This window comes from Osmerus eperlanus, chromosome 20 (assembly GCF_963692335.1).
Source record: "Osmerus eperlanus chromosome 20, fOsmEpe2.1, whole genome shotgun sequence".
Lineage (NCBI taxonomy): Eukaryota > Metazoa > Chordata > Actinopteri > Osmeriformes > Osmeridae > Osmerus > Osmerus eperlanus.
In genome coordinates, this window is record NC_085037.1 from 8,701,356 (window position 1) to 8,721,548 (window position 20,193).

The 20,193-nt window shown below is 46.3% G+C and overlaps 3 protein-coding genes across 3 annotated transcripts; 2 read left to right on the forward strand and 1 right to left on the reverse strand.

The window, feature by feature from the left end:
* Positions 1–2: 2 nt before the first annotated feature.
* mturn (maturin, neural progenitor differentiation regulator homolog (Xenopus)) lies at positions 3–4,699 on the reverse strand. Its single transcript, XM_062487037.1, has 3 exons — positions 3,838–4,699; positions 2,156–2,278; positions 3–1,849 (listed from the first exon to the last, which is right to left on the reverse strand). The coding sequence occupies exons 1-3, from the start codon at positions 4,006–4,008 to the stop codon at positions 1,739–1,741; spliced, it is 405 nt and encodes a 134-aa protein (XP_062343021.1). The 5' UTR covers positions 4,009–4,699; the 3' UTR covers positions 3–1,738.
* A 434-nt stretch (positions 4,700–5,133) lies between these two features.
* On the forward strand, positions 5,134–12,209 carry sh3bp5a (SH3-domain binding protein 5a (BTK-associated)). The gene is made up of 9 exons (XM_062487036.1): positions 5,134–5,492; positions 5,823–5,885; positions 7,434–7,562; positions 9,561–9,725; positions 9,909–10,039; positions 10,403–10,445; positions 10,573–10,789; positions 10,911–11,285; positions 11,451–12,209. Exons 1-9 carry the CDS (start codon positions 5,412–5,414, stop codon positions 11,627–11,629), a joined length of 1,383 nt encoding a protein of 460 aa, XP_062343020.1. The 5' UTR covers positions 5,134–5,411; the 3' UTR covers positions 11,630–12,209.
* A 1,234-nt stretch (positions 12,210–13,443) lies between these two features.
* On the forward strand, positions 13,444–20,164 carry zgc:110239 (uncharacterized protein LOC550326 homolog). Its single transcript, XM_062487056.1, has 11 exons — positions 13,444–13,653; positions 13,985–14,044; positions 14,314–14,406; positions 16,159–16,331; positions 16,438–16,696; positions 16,829–17,024; positions 17,141–17,334; positions 17,421–17,512; positions 18,864–19,025; positions 19,197–19,386; positions 19,704–20,164. Exons 1-11 carry the CDS (start codon positions 13,608–13,610, stop codon positions 19,889–19,891), a joined length of 1,653 nt encoding a protein of 550 aa, XP_062343040.1. The 5' UTR covers positions 13,444–13,607; the 3' UTR covers positions 19,892–20,164.
* Positions 20,165–20,193: the final 29 nt, after the last annotated feature.

Consider the following 20,193-nt stretch of genomic DNA (forward strand, 5'->3'; position numbering starts at 1 on the left):
AGTCAGACTCCGCACACCCTTCACCACGTTTTATTTAATACTTTCACACACATATTAGGACAAACATAAAACACCGATCATATGAATACTTTAAATAACCATAAACAATCAAATCAAATAAATAACAAACAAACAAGACAAACATATTTAGAAGCCAAGGAAGGCTATTATTAGTCAAAGTTAGTTACAAGTGTTGCAGAATCAGGTGGCGGAAGGCTACAGGGGCAAAAGCATAGCAGTGGTAGTGGTCGTGTCACATACACTCAACGATAATCACAACGGAGGAGGTATGCCCTTAACACAGGCACAGGGCCAGGTAATAGTTCATGCCCATGAAGGATAAGGTAAACAATAGTTCTACAGTAATCTGATCTCATGTCTGTGGTTCAGGGCAACCTTTACCTTTAGTTATAAACAAACCAAACAGAGAGTTAAAGAGAAAGACAGAGTGAAAGGAAAAGAGAAAGGAGGAGGAAGAGGAGGGGCGTAACGAGAGAATAGAGGTGGGGGGAGCTATGGCTGGTCTCAGAGTAGACCTCAGCAGTTATTCCTAGACACTGACTTAGGAACTGCTTGTCCAATTGTACAATTGTCAGAACTGAGGCTGTCAATGCCAAAAAAAAAACTGACTTAAGATCACAGAGTCAGGGCGTCTGTAGGACTGTTCTACAGACAGCACGTAAGCAGGAAGACTGAGGAAGGTGTGGAGAGAAAACCAGTTTATGAGGCCAGACAATATTTGATGACAGGTCAAAAGGTCAACAGCGTCCATCAACAAGAGCTGCAGGGGTGGAGGGGAGTCAACCTTTGGTTTCCATGGAAAAAGTTGAGGAGTTGGGAAGGGCTGGGAGGCAAAGGAAGGCTGCATTCATTGTGGTGACGTGTGTGACATGCTTGCTAGAGGTAAATGTGTTTTCGACTTAAATCCGACTGTTAGCTCCATTAACAGAACCCGTTCTTGTCTCAGCAGTGTGTGTGTTTTGGTGAAGGCTTGACCACACTTAATTAACAATGTCAAACACTGACAAGATATAAATCACACTACAAAGTTGGACAGTCTATCCGCTGACAGAGACTCAATCAAAATGCTCTCTCTCTCTCTCTCTCTGCTGTGTGCTTCGCTACCTCTGCACCACATTATACTGTCACTCCATTCTTAACTCTGAGAAGTTAAGAATCTTGAAACAACGTGATCCAGCCTAATTCTAAACATTCTACACTTCACATTCAAAGACCTGTCTTGTGTAATTTTTCTGTCTTTTTTTTCTTTTGTCATCTTACTTCAACACATGTAGGGCAGAAAAGAATATCTGCCACATATAGGCATTCACTTTTAAGACCAGGTGTTTAAGTGAGTGATGTATTGCATGACCGTGTAACTAGCCTGGTTGAGACTGATAATAATAATAATAATAAGCTTGTACTGAATGACAACTGCGTTACTAAACCAGTTGATGTGTAATGTACTGTATGTGTGTGTGTTTGAATGGGCAGCACGGGACTACTGAGAGTCCACTATTTGAGAAGCAAAGCTGTTGAGACTTTTAAGAACGCAAGTGCACTTCAACAAGCTGAAATGTGTGTGTATTTGTGTGTGTGTATGTGTGTGTGTATTTTGCTTTGGTGTTTGTAAATTAGGGTGTAGTTGGAACAATGTGGGCCTGTGTGTCAGTGCTGGGGAAGAGGCCTGGGGCACAGGTAGCTCTGGTAGCCCAGCCAGGGCCTTTATCTTGGGGCATCACTGCTGGCTGCTGACTCCCATTTGCTGGTGGTCCGTCTCTGGTTCCTCCTCCACGTTGGCATGGTACTGCTCAAAGCTGTCCTCGTCTATGTCAGGAAGACCCAGGAGCTGAGAGAAGGGGTAGGGGTAGTGAGGTACAACACAGGTTTTACAGGCACAACACCTTGTCAAGCATGATGTTATTGTTACACTGTGTGTGTGGTAAAAATAGAGCCGATTACTTGGCACTAACCTCTGAAATGCTGTTAAAACTGGGCACTTGTTCCTGGATTATCTGCTGTACGATCTAAATTATATACACTTTCTATGCATGTTGTACATTGTGCTTAGTAGATAAGTGTCTGCTAAAAGGTGCAAATGTACAAATCAAAATCTCTCCATTAGTGGTTTGCAGGATATACTGTGTATACTCACAGGTCTGAAGGATGTGAAGACCTTCTCAAGAACTTCCAGGAGAGTCTTCTTCCCACAGGATGAGATGTAGTCCTGGGCTAGCTGCAGGAAGGGCAGGCAGTCCTCACTCTCACTCCACACATGCTACACACACACACACACACACACAGTGTAAATCAGTTACAGGATATAAGAGAAAGTTAGCCATGTTTACTTTTATGGCCAGCTACTGATGGTTTAGGATCGCTGCAGTCACATAGTTAGCATTGCATAAAGGAGGGCAGTGTTTTTAGTGAAAGTAGTGCAGGGTAATTAGAGATTAGACACCTCCAAGGACAGCCATGTTAGAGACAAAACAACCGTGTCACTCCCACACAAACACATGATGTCAGGCGTCTAAGTGCAAAAACAGCAGTGTCACTTCCAGAAAAAACACATACTGTCATAAGTCTGTGCAAAACAACTACGTTCCAGATCTGCATTACACTGTACAGTAGGGCTGGATAATGGCCTCGTCTGCCAGAAAATAATGACACTTCCACTAACTGAACCCATGTCCCCAGAGGTGGCCTCTCACTGGCAGGATGATAATGGACTGTGTGTGTGTGTGTGTGTGTGAAAGAGAAAGGGAGATATAGGGAGAGCAAGAGAGCCAGCAGACATGCCCACAGTGATGCATGAGGATTATGATACTGCCCCCTAGAGAACAAGGCAGTTGAGCCCTGTTTATGGCACTACTTCTGTGTGTAAGCGTGTGCGTGTGTGAGAGAGAGAGAGAGAGAGAGAGAGAGAGAGAGAGAGAGAGAGAGAGAGAGAGAGAGAGAGAGAGAGAGAGAGAGAGAGAGAGAGAGAGAGAGAGAGAGAGAGAGAGAGAGAGAGAGAGAGAGAGAGAGAGAGAGAGAATGTGTGTTTGAGGCAAACCCCTGCTGATAGCAGTATTGATCTGCCTCAGTAACTGGATCTCCAACTGAGCCCAGAGCCTGCAGAGAGGGAGTTATTTTAGCTGCCCATCTCTGCCCTTGGGACTCCAGAGATGTCCTGTGTGTGTGTGTGTGTGCGGCGTGTGTGTGTGTCGGACCTGAGTCATAACCGGATCAGTGGGCATGTGTGGATGAGGAAGTGTAGAATAGCAACAGTGTTATCAACCTGTTCATGCAGACAGCGTGCTTTATTCTACAAATTCTCCTTTGGTGCAAACGTATGTTAGCACACCCAGAACTGCACATACAGGCTTTGTTGACAGAATCAAATGAAGAAATGAAAACGGGCCTTTCGGGCCAGACCCCCGCCTTCTGGCATCCGTTACCGTGCAGGGCAGAGCAGCGCGGGTAGGCCTGGACATACCGGGGCTTGTATTATTTACAGCCCCATGAGGCCTAAATGCACAGGCCCACTGCAGCTTGCAGTGCAAAAGTCTAAAAAGCTCGCATATGGTTCCGCAAGTTGTTACGACTGCAGACGGGAATCTGGAAGCCGTCGCCAAAACAACAGCTTGAGAATGAGGGGGCACCAAACTGCAGTGACATCACCATAGCCACAGCGCACACATAGCCCACTCACCCGCGCGCATTCCCCCTCGTACTCTCCTGACCGCCAGCCCGGGACAGGGAGGAAACACACAAGCACACACATAGACAGGCACACGCATCATCATCAGCATTATCATCCCCAATGCACGCACACACCCATACAACAACACTTACGAAATTGTCGGTGCCGCCTGTCAAATTGTCGGGACACAGCACATAGAAGGAGATCCCGGGCTCGGCATAGAAGTCAAGTCGCCGCTCATCCTCCTCTTCGGCAAAAATCAAGTCGAAGGGGTTTCCGGAGCACCATTTCTCCGCCGCCTCCACCAGCTGCTTGAACTCCATCCTATAGCCTCGGTCTGCCGTTCGGTGGGGTCCGTGGCTCCGGTTAGCCTATCTCTCTTGCCCTCACGGTGATGCTCCAGACAAAAACAGCTGACAGGACAGCAGTACTGCAGCCCCTAGAACTCCGTCCGCATGGCGATAGAGAGGGATAGTCTGTTTACTGCTGCACACCCGGGCTCGATCTCTGTATTCGGTAACGGTCTCTCAAACCTGCATCCCTGTTTGTCAGTTACCGATGAGATCAGGCGATCGGTGTTGGATCGCATACGCAGGCGGCCTGGAACGTTAGTTACGCCCGTTCCCGAAACGCGATGACGAAAAGTAAACCAACGAGTCAGTCGTCGATCAATTCCGTTGCTGTGTAGTCTGCTGAAGTAAATAATAAATTGTCCTACTCCCAGCATTACCAAATGTATCTCTCAAAATGAATTTAGTCCTATAATCACAATTTAATCACAATTATCATGCATTAGCCTACTCAATTTGGAATAAAATCTGATACAACTCAATTATTGATGATTATTATTTTATGTCTGCAGACAATATTATCTAGTAAGCAATTAGGCCTACGATTGTGCAACACAGTTCTTCATGGAACACGAATGGACTATTTATACCCACTAGCATACGCTACTAAAATATTGTCCAGTATATGGTCCAATGTCCAAAAGGCCATGGTCCTGTAGTCTTGTTTGTGGTCAACCGAAGTTGAATATCAAGAAACTAGTATGCACCAATGTACTTATCTGAAGCAAAGAGGAGGGAATGTGGGTGTTCTAATCTAGAGGAAGAGCTTCGCAATTTGTTGCAGTAGGTGGCGCCAGTATCACTCTGCAGGAAGATCTTTCTGAACGAACATCTGGCCTGGTCAAAGAGGGCCATGTCTGGGCCACACACTTGCTCCATGGGTAGAATACCAAGCAAATAACTCAGACTTTCCAAACACGTTGTGCATTGAAGTTTAGTCTTCATACCCAAAACTATTCATTCACTGTAAGATTATCTCTTCGAATATCCACAAAGAAGGTAACACGTGAGATGTCCCCAAGTCTGCCACCAGAGGGCGTGTGAATCCGATGTCTCTCTCTATCCAGGGGTAAGGCGACCTGGGTATCCTTCCAGTTACACATTGAGTCCAGCCCCTGGGCATGCAGGAAGCCCCGAGTTGTAACCGACTGTTGTGTTGCGCTCCGCAGGCTGGTCTATGATTTAGTCAAAGTTGATAACACATCGAACAGACTGAAATGGATCCTTATTTATGATGGAATATTGTTGGATCATCTACCTTGGAAATAGTGTCGATATTTGGTCACTCGAAAGCCCTTTGCAACCGCTATTCTCGCCGGGGGTGGCGCTTTGTTCAGCTCAAAAGTAGCATAAACCCGTTACGCAGACACAGAGAAATGGACAGCTTAAGAAAGGGAAAGAGATGTGACGAAGTCAAGGAATCTCCCGAGGAGGAAGAAGTGGACCCCAGAGTCCAGGTAAGAATCCGGTCTTGTTGCATGACGGACCAGACATGGCATTTAAATGTAGCGACTATATTTTGGGAACTGATTTTGTAAACTGATTTTTAACCTAAGTATCGCTACTTTGATTGAGATCTGCAGTGTCTTTGTATTTGAGTTTGTGAATTACAGCAAGCCTCTGAAAAACGATGCATTGACTTAATAAGTTCCAGATGTTCTTTAGGCTTGGCTTCTATCTTACTTTTCTCCTGTCCACTCCTTGACCTCTCTCTATTTTCCTCTACTTTCTCCTCGCTCTTCCTCCCCCCCTTTCTCCCTGCCCGCCCCTTCTTTCTATGTAAACAGGGAGAACTGGAGAAACTGAACCAGTCTACAGATGACATCAACCGCTGGGAGAGTGAGTTGGAGGTACGCTTATAATCAGAATCAGAATAAGCTTTATTCACCAAGTAAGTTTGCACAAACAATGAATATCCTTTGACAGGAAGGTGCATCGGTAAACATAAGAGTTTTAAATATCAAATGTAGAATATATCAAATGCGACAAATGTACATACTTGTGTGTGTGTGCGCATGTGTGTGGGGGGGGGGGGGGGGGAGTGTGAGTGAGTGAGAAGCCTATCAGAAGCCTCAGAGCACTTGCCCTTCAGAGCACTGCCCCTCAACATGCATACAAAGTCAAGAACATGGAATTAACAAGAAGTCAAGCAATAATCCCCTTCACCTTTGTCTCAATGCATCTATTCCACAATCTTCTGGCAAAGACACTTAACATTTAAGTGAGTGGTACCCTAAAATCCAGACGTGTAGACCGCAGTTGGGATAGACGGAGGGGCGGGCCTACAGTAATACGACTCGGCTATATTTCCTGTGAAGAGGCCAAGACGGTCAGGCTGCAGTCCAGGGAAAACGGAACATTCCAGGCCTGGTCCTCTGTGTCTTCCCTTAGCCTGGCCTCTTCTGCTTCTCATTACAACTGTGCTCTCCTCCACACAAGCCTCTCCAGGCAGCAGGAGAGGCTTGAAACAACAGGGGCACAGAGATATGTTGTTTGTCAGTACATGGGTGGTTTGGGGACTGAGGAGGGTCACAGAGATAGAGGTAATGTGAGGATGTTTACTGTAAACAAATGTTAATGCTTGTCTAGTCCAGGGTGCGGGTGTTCCTGTTTGTTGTGTATATGTGTGTGTGTATGTTTGTGTGTGTAGTGTTTTGGGACTGAGCAAATACAATTCTAGCAACTCGATTGATTTTGAACTCGAACAACATTCCCCTTTCCCTGTATGCCTGCTCTGTCAGACTTCCCTGCATCAATACAGAACGAAGTGTCATGATGTCACAGGAAGCTCCAGTGAATTCTATCATCGTATAAACTAGCCTGCATGGGGGGTTGTGTAGGTGAGGCATTAAGAAACCTGTCTGGTAAGGGGCCCATGTGTGTGTGTCTTGTTTAGTAGATTAGCTTTACACAGAGTTAGCTGACACAATTCTGTGAAGGGAAGGCACTACATTTACATTTAGTCATTTAGCAGACGCTCTTATCCAGAGCGACTTACAGTAAGTACAGGGACATTCCCCCCGAGGCAAGTAGGGTGAAATGCCTTGCCCAAGGACACAACATCATTTGGTTGGCATAGCCGGGAATCGAACTAGCAACCTTCTGATTACTAGCCCAATTCCCTCACCACTCAGCCATCTGACTCCCCACTAACCCTAACTTATAACAGTTCTCTAAATCAGAGTTGAGATGGGATCGTCTGATTGTGAGACTGGGCTGGCTGCTGTGAAAACAAGTCTTGTATAACACACACACACAAAAACACACAGTGTTGCACGAATCTGAATTCTTGTAAGCTATCCAGGAACTTTGTGTTTTATGGCTGGGGTCTGCTGTCTCATAAGACAGTAATGGATCAAATCCGTCAAATCAATGTGTTGATCTCTCTGTGTGTGTAGGATTTTCGTCAGCGGTTCCGCGAAGTTCTTGTTGAAGCCACTGTGAAGCTGGATGAGCAGATGAAGAGGATTGGGCGTGCTGTTGCAGATTCCAAACCATACTGGGAGGCCAGAAGAGTGGCCAGACAGGTACACACACGCATTACACTCACATACACACACATCACACCACACTTACATATACACACATCACATTACACACATCACACCACACGTACATGTACACCCACACACACACACACACACACGTGTGAAAGGGGTGAGAGACATGACGTTGAGGAGCGAGCGGTGGAGAACTTGTCTACGCTTCGGGTGAAGTAGTCAAGTTGTGTCTATTTCTAACCCTGCCATACCTTCACTCACTAATCCAGCCTGATCTCACACACACAAGTACACACACATGATCAGTGGATGAGGGTATATCCTTGTCCTACTGGTCTGACTCATGTATTTAAATAGGCGGTGCTAGTTAGAGCAGGCATCCCCACATTGACTAACTCCCATAGACCTACATTGACTAACTCCCATAGACCTACATTGACTAACTCCCATAGACCTACATTGACCAACTCCCATAGACTTACTTTGACCAACTCCCATAGACTTACTTTGACCAACTCCCATAGACTGACCTTCCATAGATGTTCATTTGTGCTGTGATAGAATGTCCCCTCAACACACCCCTGGCAGATTACATGGTTTTCCCAGCCAACCAATGGATCAGTAGGTCATATTCTGTCACCCTATCCCTACCCATAACCCTGCCACACCTATCTCCTTGCTGCGATCTGATTGGTCAGGGTGTTGAATCCTCTTTCGGGGGCTCGTCCTCATGTTGGCATATGTAAAATAGCTGGCATTCAGGTCACTGTGTGTGTCTGTGTGTGTAAAGGGGTCTATGTGTGTGTGTGTGAAAGAGAGGGGTTGAAAAGGCGGATCAGCGGGTAAAGAGAAAGTGAGTTGTAAAGAGGCTACACAGCCCCTATCCCAAAGCCATGGTTATAAACTGGCAGAATGTTTGGTGGTGAATCAAAAATGAACTGAATATTTTACACATGACCCTCTTTATAGTCTGTACCCCAGAACTGTTCAGCCTTCCCTCTAAGCACAGACACACACACACACACATACACAAAGAGAGAGACACAGACACACACATGCACACAAACACTCGCTCACAGACAAAACGCTGTCAACCCCACACAATCAAATACAATTCGGGAATCCCCAACTAATCACTGCCACCCCCCCCCCCCACCCCCAAATGAACTCCTCTGACATTCCTGTGGGGGGATTTCAGGAATGTGCCCTTATGTCCTCTTCTAGCCTCTTTGTCAGTATTAACTCAGGTATGCCAACAGGCATATTGTTTCTTTTTCTCCATCCCCACCCTCCCATGTCAAGAGTCTCTCTGGGTGGGACAGGGTTTGGAATCATTGGCCAACCATAGGCTGTGTGTGTGTGTGTGGGATACTAATCTTTATGGATCTTTATCTGGAACTCTGTGTGACTCTTCTCTGCTGGCACTTCTCTCTTTTTTTTTCCAGTTCTAGTTTGGTGACACACACATACACACGCACTCCTACATTGAGAAATAATTCCCCTTTCAGTTGGAGCGTATGAATGAGCCTGATATGTGTCACAAGTGAACTGCATGTTCGGGTGTTTGACAATAAAACCCCTCTTTGTCTGTTTAGCCTGGTTACAATGCAGCATGTAGGATGTCATCAAAATTATTCATATACTACAACAATGGACACACTGTAGCGTCTATGAGCTGAGCTCAAAGAGCTTTGTATGTGATGCCAATAACAAAACACTTAATCCACCTCCAACTGTGTATGTGTGTGCGTGTCTGTGTGTGTATGTGTGTGAACGAGTGTAAAAGCAGAGTAATACAGGATCTCACTTAACCTACTGAATCATTGACCCACTTTTATTCTAGTGTCCAAAATGCACGCGTATCCTCGACACACACACTCACCCAATAGGACACAGGCAGGCACTAGCGGTCAACAATTTACTTGACCAAGTCTACCCACAACCCTCCTACTCAGATATTGTGGCCCAGGTGGATGGTTCCCACCTTGGCCTAGCATTATGACCAACCATCTCCCCTTTACCCAGGCTCAAGTGGAGGCTCAGAGGGCCACCCAGGAGTTCCAGCGGGCGGTGGAGATCCTGCGGGCCGCCAAGGAGACCATCGCACTGGCAGAGGAGAGGCTCCTGGAGGAAGATAGCAGGCAGTTTGACTCCGCCTGGCAGGAGATGCTCAACCACGCCACCAAGAGGGTATGTAGGGAACTGCAGCGATGAGGACTATCCATTGCAAGTGAACGGGTTGGTGGAGATTTGTGTTGTGATGAGTGTTAGCAGTTGGATGTGTGTCAGTTGGAGAGGATGTATGTGGGTGAGGCCTCAAGAAGCTCTCTTGTATGAAGACTTGTCTTTCTGGAACCTGATTGGCTGCTGCAGGTGATGGATGCGGAGCAGACGAGGACTCGCTGTGAAGCGGAACACAAGCAGACGGCAGCCAATTACAACACCTGTATCAGTCACATGAGACAACTGGAGAAGAAACTGAAACGCACTATCAACAAGTCTAGGTGTGTGTTTGTCTGTGTGTGCGTGTCTGTGTGTGCGCGTGCGTGTGTGTGTGTGTGTGTACAGGGCTTCTATGGTTCCTTTTCTTGCAGCTGGTTGTGAGCCTGTATGTTTATCCAGTCATGATATCGGATATATTCCAGACGTTGGGGAGGTTGGTTAGTTAGTGTGTGTGTGTGCTTCCTTTTGGGGCCTGATGGAATGTAACAGCACATTGAGGAGTGTTATTTTTCCAGAGGTTCAGGGTTGCTATAGCAATTGGAATGGTGCCCTGCCAGAATCGTTGACTCAATTCTCCACCCCGGTCTCCTCCCTCCCTCCACCCTCCCTCCCTTCCTCTTTTTGCTCTCTTGCTCCTCTTACAGGCCGTACTTTGAATTGAAGGCAAAATATTACCTGCAACTTGAGGTATGTACCAAGTTACCAACTGTGCAGTCCTATCTCTGCACTATCGCTGCGTAGATGAGAATTTGTGTTTAGATTTTAAAGCATGTCATCTATATCTCTCTGTCTCGCACTCTGTCTCTCCTCTCAGCAACTGAAGCGCCTTGTGGATGAGCGACAGGCCAAGTTGGCAGCCGCTAAGGGCGAATACCGCACTGCACTGCATAACCTAGAAACTATCTCAGAAGAGATCCATGCCCGGCGACGCTCCGTCTCCATGGGAGCCAGAGGGATGGGTGTTGGGGCGGAGGAAGGGGGGCCCAATGATGACATTGCCAACTTCAAGATGGAGTCCGACGGTCTATCCAGTAAGTCAGATGGTTGAATTGCATAATACCAAGAATATATCGCCTTTCAGTGTGTGTGTGAATTTGTGTGTAAGTGTGGGTGCATGTGTTTTTAATGCGCCCATTTGTGTGTACATTTCAGTGGTATCTGTGACCTTTGATGACGAAGCAAACCAGAGTGCTGGCTCGGAGGATGACGTTAATACACACTCCACCTCGTCCCCCCGAGACATACCCCCGTCCTCCCACCCTCTGTCCTCCTCCTCACATCCGTCCACCTCTATGGACCTGGGCTGCCCATACCCCTCCTCCTCTTACACCACTCCCTGCCCCTTCCTCTCCACCTCCCCCACACCCCCCCTCCTCTCCTCCTCCTGTCCTAGTACTCTGGAGCTGCCCAGGGCCTGTGGTTCTGGTGACCCCGACTCGCTGTGTGGTTCTGGGCAGGCCTCTCCTCTCCTGGGCGCTCGGAGCCAATGCAGCGGAGCCTCTTCCCCAGACTGCGATCAGGAGAGAGGTGCGTGCCAGTGTGCGTGTGCAGAATAATGTGTTTTTAATTGTACTTGACCTATTCTCAGAAATAACCTTTCCATTTCAAACTTTTTTTTCCATTTTAAAAGAAGAAGGACATTCTCCGGCCCACTTTAACATGTCTTTTGGTGTGTGTGTGTGTGTTTTGTAGGCGACAGAGCAGAGGGAGCAGAGGATAAATTAGAGTCTGGTCTCAGCAAACTCTCTCTGACCCAACCGAGCACAGAGGACTCTGGGAACGCAAGCGAAATTGACCCCTACACCGTGACGGTGACCCCAGAACTGACCACCTCCAGCCCTGCCCCCATTATCCTGCTCAACAGTGTCTAAAGCTCCACCCTCTCAAGTCTCACCCGAAGCGTTTGACACCGGACTTCCATACCTGAACTAAAGTCTTCCTTGAGGAAAGGAAACAAGGAGAGGAGATAACTCTAAGAGTGACTCTATTTGTGTTTATTTCTCCTTTGACTCCTTTGACTCCTAAACCATAGACTTGTTTGACTCTTGCTACAATGTAGGGGGGAATGTGAAGGATCATAGTGAGAGAACCAAGTCCTGGAACACCCTTCACAATGGGAGAGTGGACATGTTTGGATTCCATGGAAGATCTGACAGAATGAGCCAGCGAATGGGAGAAGGCTAACGATATTGGGTACGAACTCTGAACTCTGACTCCTAAACAGCCTTTGTTTTGTTCATGTGAGGGGCATTCGGTCGCCGGCTTTGACTTTTGAGTTTGTGTGTTTGTGTATGTGAGTGTTTGTGCGTGAAAACCTGTGTGCATGTTGTGATGGAGGACTCTCATGTTGTGGAGTTATGTGTTTATACTCAGCATAAGTAACTTTATATTTGCATTTATTATAACACACACCCCTGTTGTAAGGCAAATAAACATGTTTGGTTGAAACCAGCTAACCTCTCTCCTACAAATCACTCAAATCCACACTGAAGACTTCAAGTCGCCAAGACCTCTTTGAATACAAGAAGATGCATTTAGGTTAATTTTCTGTTTAAATTAAATAGGCCTCCATGTCTCGGAGGGGGGGGGGGGGTGTTTATGTGTATTTATAGCTAACATGGGAAGAATGTGGCGAGGCACCTAAGGCGCTGGGACACAGGCACACAGTGATCCCTTTCACTACCTCAGACTGTGGATCTGTCAAGTGCAGAGGGTCTGACGCACCATGACATGCCCAAAATAGTTAAACACACACACACACACCAACACACACTAAATCGTGGCACCCAATGATGAGCACAGCACAATGTAAGATGTCTTGTTCCCAGGTCAACCACTCAGCCACAGTGGGGTCAACGTATACACACTGTGGCAGCAAAATGAGAATGATTAACTGTCTTTCTGTCTTTTTCTGTTAGACACACATACACACACAGAAACTCACACAGTTAAACAGTTTAAGGGGGACAGCAGTGGAACGGTTCACATTTGCTCTTTCTCAGCTGCTGGGGCTGTTTTTGTGTTTTTCTCCAGCACACTGGTGACCGTGTTTCTTTGCTACTCAGCTGTTATCTTGTCCTCTCATGACTTGAGTTAGTGCCCTGAGAATTCTGTCTGACAGAATGAGTCTAAGCCTAACACAGCACAGCTCCCCACACTCAGCACCACGCGCAGACACAAACACACACAGACACACACAGACAAACACGCACACACGCTCACACACACAGACACACACACACACGCATCAATATGAAGACAAAGAAAAATGACTTTATTTTATTCAGCGTCTTTCTGAATATGGACATTCCCCTTTACATATTTTCTGTATATATTTCATTCATATAAGTATTGATATGTATTGATTTATATTGTTTGAAGTAATGATGAGTGCGTGTGCGTTAGTGGGGCCTAAATGGCAAGGAAAGAATCCGTCTAACATTCTGTTGGATATACTGCAACCTAGTGGTGGGTCCACCGTCATACATGCTTTCCCAGACCGCTGTAAAAAATATTTTTGGCACTGCTCAAACCTGGTCCTAGATCTGTAATAAAAAAAACGTCGACGTTTCCTAAACAAAATCATATGACACAAAACACATGATCTGGAGGACCTTTACACCCCCTGCAAAAAAAAGTCTTATGTCTGATTGGAGCAGATATTTTCAATCTTCCCCATGATTGGTCAAATTTGTTGTCGAAACTGAACGCGAGCATGTAATAGCTAGGTAGACTAGCTACATTGTATGAACCGAAACAGATTGGTTCGATTCATGATTGACTATTAGGGTTTATTTCAATATCTGACCACTTGCTACCATTATAGCGAAGTAACTCATACCAGTTAAGATGTGGTGTTGGCAGATTGTGGCTGTGTTTTTGTGGACTGTTGTTGGTAAGAAACTTAGCCTAATTTCGTGACCCATGTTGTGTTCGAATTGGTTGACAAGCTGACTATCACAACACTTGTGTATTTAACGCCTAAACTCTAATGTGTTACTGTTATTTAAGCGCACTATTATTTATATCACAACTCTAAGCATGTGACTGTGGTTGTAAAAATAAGCACCATACGACTAGTTGGGCAATCAGGGTTCTGGCACGAACCGAGGGACTGAACATGAGAACATTACCTGGCGTCAACTCAATTTGAGCAGGGCTATGATGTTTCAGACTGCAACTACGTCCTTTGATATTTATAGTTATATTTTCTGTCCTCGGTTCAGAAACGGAAACAAAAGCTCTGCCATCAGTGCCAGACTTCGGCAACACATACCATGTCAAAGGTGAGTGAGTAACATTTGCAATCACAAACTACAGATCCATCTGCTATACTCGAAGGATTGTGTGTTGTGGCCTCGTGTGTGTACATGCTACATTTTGTTCATTTAGAAGACACTTTTTTTTAAAGAAGTGACATATTGAAAGAAAGTACATATAGATGGTGCATATAGAAAGTACAGCAGAAGATCTTGGAGTAAAAGTGCATCCTTCTAACCGTATTTCGGTGGTGGAAACGTGTGTGTGTGTGTGTGTGTGTGTGTGTGTGTTGCAGGAGTCATCTCTCTTCCGTATGCTGAGATCAAGGAGCCAATCGAGGCCTGGTTTGACCTGCCAGGGAAAACGAGCCGCATCGACTACTACCATGGTAAGTACACTAACTCTTTACCTTTGACCTTTTATCAAACAATCATATGTAGTAGAGACAGTGGGGACTTTATATTCCCAATGTGAAACTGAGAACCAACTGTGTCTGACCTGAGGGTCTGCAATATCAGTGTCGAAGTGAATCCAAACTGAGAGCTGGAGATGATTCTTTAAGAATCGTGTTACAAAGTGTAATGTAAGACTATCCTTGAGGTTTTCCAGTGAGGTTGCAGTTATCTAAATGTTTCAGCAGAACGATTAGTCATCAATGTCTGTTCTGTCATGTGATGTGGTTTAAAGCTAAATTACAGACAGAAATTCAGGACTGGCTAAATCAACGTAGGTAGCATTACAGTTTTTTTTATTCGCTTTGGTACTATTCTCACAAGTATGTGGTAAAACCTCACAACTGTTAGTACAAAACTCAAAGCAGATCATCAAAAAGTCTGTTTTTTCAAACATGTAATCACATGTTCAATTGACAAAGTACAATGCACAATTGTCAATCACTTTTTCACCACACCTAATCAGTGTGTCATCAAAGATATATCTTTCATATGAAGTAATTGTCTTTCACAATGCAATGCTCACAATACTTTTGATATGCTTCTCATCTAATTTGCGTAAATACATTTGACCAACACTTAATCCAACTGATCTTAATGGTTAATCACTGAACCGTTTGGTAAACCTATATATTTTCATTTCAGCAATAAACAGTATATTGATTTTGAGAACTACAGAAATAAAATGTGTTTTTGTACGAACATATAAATTAACCACACGATGAATACTCGTTATTGCTACTTGATTTCAGATTGGGGTAACCACAATTGGTCATTAGATATACGTAAAAGTGGGGGCGTAAACACTGGCAATTTCTGTCAACATAGCAGGATAGACAGCAAGGAATAGGAAGAGCTCGTGGACAAGGGATCCGTCAGAGAGGTGGGCATGAGAGAGGTCAACAGAGAGGTCAGAGGGGTGGGCATGGGCACCAACAGAGAGGTCAGAGAGGTGGGCATGGGCACCAACAGAAAGGTCAGAGAGGTGGGCATGGGCACCAACAGAGAGGTCAGAGAGGTGGGCGTGGGCACCAACAGAGACGTCAGAGAGGTGGGCATGGGGCCTCTAAATGTTATGTTTTGTTCTCATTTAGTTACATAATAGAAAGTATACCTATGTTACAATTATATCTGAAAAATATTACAGTAAAAACTACGTAATTTGCCAAAATGATTGTAGACGATGTCTTCATTGATCCTTCACTTGATTACACATAGGATGGATATTTTGGAAATTATTATTTATTATGAAAATGTGAGTAATGTAAGTGTATTGCCTAATGTGAAACTGTGTAATATTAATTTCAGCACTTCTAAGGCCGATTTGAAACATGTATCTTGCATTTTTTGCTGTTGGATGAACTGATTGTTAAAAGTACTAAACTGAAAGAAGATCATACTGTTGTGTTTCAGTGATTAAACCAAATGTTCCCATTACATATTACAATAATCTTGTGTTTGAAACAATGATTATGTGGACTGGAAACATGTGCAACTGACAGAAAGCATTCCATCAGGTTTTGAAAGAATGACTAGCTGCGTTACAAGTGTGATCAGTTTGGATTTTTGTACTAAGAGTTTTGAAAATGTACACCTTACTTGTGAAAATAGTACCAAAGCGAATAAAAAAAACTGTAACAGGATTTACTTACTTATCTCTGTGTGTGTGTGTGTGGGTGACAACACAGGCCAGGTGTCAACCTACCAGATGGGGGCTGTGATGCCTTGGGGCTCATCCTATAAGATCACTCCTGAGACCACGGAGGAGGAGCTAAATGTCATGAAGTGCTTCCTGCTCAATGGAACCAAGGATGACCCTGTCACACCCCAGGGGGCGCTGCCAGACCTCCAGGGCTTCCAGGTAGGAGAGGGGGGGGACAGCGATGTATTCTCAGTGCTGCAAGTTTGCGTGCCTATCATCATCCTTGAAATTAACTAAACGTCTTCAATCCACCTCGTGTGTACAGTTCCTCAGAATGGAGTACTTTGGCGGTTCTCTGTGCGAGGTGTGGCAGAACGTGACCATGGTGGGTTCCAAAAAGAACACTTACACGCTGTGGGTGACGCGCCCCGAAGGCGGGGCTGGGAACGTGGAGCCGGCCACCCCTGTGCACTACGAGATGATGGGCTACAATACCCTACTGGGCTCTCACTACGACAAATACCTGGTTGACTACAAGGAGTACAGCCCACATGTGGACCCCAAGGTGTTTTCACTTCCTGAAGGTGGGTATCAGTACACACACACACTCACACACTTCTTTTGTCTCAACAAGAATCTGCCTACATGCTCTTTGCCATCATATGACACAGTATATACACTTCTTCCTCCCCCCCCCCCCTTCCCTTGTTCTCCAGGCATGACCTGTGGATCATTTCCTGGTCCTGGCGTGGAACACCACTTGCTGGCCAATCCCATGAGAGACCTGATTGACTCCTCCCCGTCAGGTCACACCCAGCGTCTGTTTGGACACTTCAAGGAGAAGTTTGGGCGTTTCTATCACAACGAGCGGGAGCACGAGAAGAGGGAGCATGCTTTTGTCCACAATGTTCGGTGAGACGGGATATGGGGACAAGGTGGTCTCATTTTTTGGGGTTTTGTTTTGGGGTGGAGGGGGGGTTACACTTTAGAGTAGGACCCCCTCCTACATGTCCTCTCCTGTCTCCTAGGTATGTGCACTCCATGAACAGAGCAGGGCTGTCCTTCTCTCTGGCACTCAACCCCCTGTCTGACCATTCTGAGGCAGAGCTGGCTGCTATGAGGGGCAGCAAGCGAGGCAAGACTCCTAACAAAGGCCTTCCTTTCCTCTCTCAGCTCTACGCGGGAGTGCAGGTCCCCGACTCGGTCGACTGGAGGCTCTACGGTGTGTGTGTGTGTGTGTGTGAGAGAGAGATGTCGTCTTGCACTGTACGTGTGTGAAACGCCCTTTTAACGTGTGAGTGTTTTTAGGTGCTGTGACCCCAGTGAAGGACCAGGCCATCTGTGGGTCCTGCTGGAGCTTTGCCACCACTGGAGCAGTAGAGGGCGCTCTCTTCCTGAAGGTGACGACTGCAAAGGCACACACATGCTGGTGTCTGACAACATTGAACGCAGGGTTTGAAAAATGTCATCAAATGGAATTTGGCAGTCAATTTGTGGTTGTGTTTCAATATGTTGGAGGATTGCAAACCATTCACATTTTTAAGAAATTATATAGGGGGAAATTCTGCAGAGCTCTGTGCATTTTTGTACAGAATGAGTTGAGCACACATTTATTCTTGTTGCTGGCTCTGCCAGCCTCAACATTGAACACTCAACCTCAAGGAGATCAAGTAAACAGCCATTTAGCTCTACTCAAACTGCAAAAGATACAGAACAAAGTCAGTCCTGATACATAGTGTCACTTTCAAATCGACTTTGACATCAGTGTGAAGGGAGTTTTAGCCGTCAGTCCCAATTCCTCCCATCCCTCAGGTCAAAGACATTCCACCCCGTGATTGCTTAGCAACCTGGTGCAAGTGCAGGACAGGTTTATTGTTGGGATTTATCCACCCACTGAGAGTTGCCTGAATTCTCTTATTCATGCACACATACACACACACACACTTATTTACTCTCATGAAGTGCTAATGCATTGAATGAATGGGGAGGAGAGAGGAGAGGGGAGAGAGAGGGGGTTCAAGGGGTTTAAGAGATTAATTTGACCACAAGAATACAATGTATGTCTGTTTAAGATCCGTTTTGAGAATGAACAACTAGGACTGAAGAAAAGATTGAGAGTGTGTTGTGGCCTGTTGATTAAAGTCCTGTGGTGCAAAAATGCTGGAGTGGAAGGGGGTGAGTGGGGGGGGGGGGGGCGGGGGGGGGGAGCGGTCAGTGGAGGTCAGGATTGAGTGTAACTGCACTCGCAGCGGTCTCTGTTGTCCTGCCGACACTCAGGAAGTACCGCTGTCTCCTCGACAGGAAGTGCCCCTCAGGTGCTACCCCTGAGTACCGATGGGCAGGTTCATAAACAGAGCCACTCCCCAGGGGCCAATCCTGCCTGCCCCCACGCGGGGGCCTCCCAGCAACCACCTAGCAACACGCAGACACAGCTGGTCTGCCGAGCGTGATTAGAGGTGGAGTCGCGTCATCCTCTCTCATTAGTGCTGGAGTCGTTTGTGTCATCGTTTCCCCTCTTTATTATCATTTTTTAAAAATTATAATCTCCATTTAGCAGAACGCTTCACAGCACTGTACAGCACTGGTATTTGAACCTGCAATCTCTTGATCTGACGACAAAAGGCTCAATCCACTGAGCTTTACCCTCTCTCTGTCTACAGTGATAGTCTTTAAGTGATTCGGTTCAGGCCAGAAGCTCCTGGGGATACTGACCCCCGCCCCCCCCCCCCCCTCCCTCCTCCTCTCTCCCAGACCGGCTCTCTGCAGGTGCTGTCCCAGCAGATGCTGGTGGACTGCTCCTGGGGGTTCGGAAACAACGGTTGTGACGGGGGGGAGGAGTGGAGGGGGTACGAGTGGATCATGAAGCACGGGGGCATCGCCCTGACCGAGACCTATGGAGCCTACATGGGCATGGTGAGTGACACACATTCAGACGCGCTCGCACACATTACAACTCTACAGTGTGCGACTTGTTTACATTGACGTATAGCAGTAACTTAGGAACGGTCAGACTTGTTTTTTTGTTGTTGTTGTTGTTGTTGTTGTGAGAGTTTTAATTTGACTTGTGTGTCCCTTTTTTGACAGAATGGTTTTTGCCACTATAATGCATCCCAGCTGACGGGCCGGATGCAGAGCTACACTAACGTGACCTCAGGAGACGGCGAGGCGCTCAAGCTGGCTCTCTTCAAGCACGGGCCGGTGGCCGTCAGCATCGACGCCTCGCATCGCTCCTTCGTCTTCTACAGCCACGGCGTCTACTACGAGCCTGCCTGCGGTGAAACACGCACACCGCACACACACATCCTGATAACGTAGTCAGGTGGCTGAGCGGTTAGGGAATCGGACTAGTAATCTGAAGGTTGCCAGTTCCATTCACGGCCATGCCAAATGATCCTTGGGCAAGGCACTTTACCCTACTTGCCTCTGGGCGAATGTCCCTGTACTTACTGGAAGTCGCTCTGGATAAGAGCGTCTGCTAAATGACTAAATGTAAATCACGTAGTTTTTATTTTTTACCATTTAGGTTCAGCCAGCCAGCTCTGTGTCTCTTTCACACACACACAAAAATGATTTTTTTCCCCTGTGTCCTAGGTAACAAGACAGAGGACTTGGACCACGCCGTGCTGGCGGTGGGCTATGGCGTCCTGCAGGGGGAGCCCTACTGGCTGGTGAAGAACTCCTGGTCCACCTACTGGGGCAACGACGGCTACATCCTCATGTCCATGAAGGACAACAACTGTGGAGTGTCTACCGACGCTACCTTTGTCACCCTGGCCTAGAAACACACGCGCACACACACACACAGAGCATGTAGAGTGAGTGGTGAGGGTTCAAATAATGTGAGCATGAGGTTGGTCATTAATGTGGTTTGAGTGGCGTATTCAGTCAAACGGGTGGATCGGTTTTCATTGTTGAATATGTTTATTGCTGTTCGCACAGATGCACAGTGCCTTCATTTCCCTGTGATGTACACACCTGCTTGTGCTTGCGTCGTTGTGATGTGCACATGTTTGCCCTTGATTCATTTCAATAAAATGTTTTTTATATATTAAGCTTGGCGTCACTATAAAAGCACTTCATA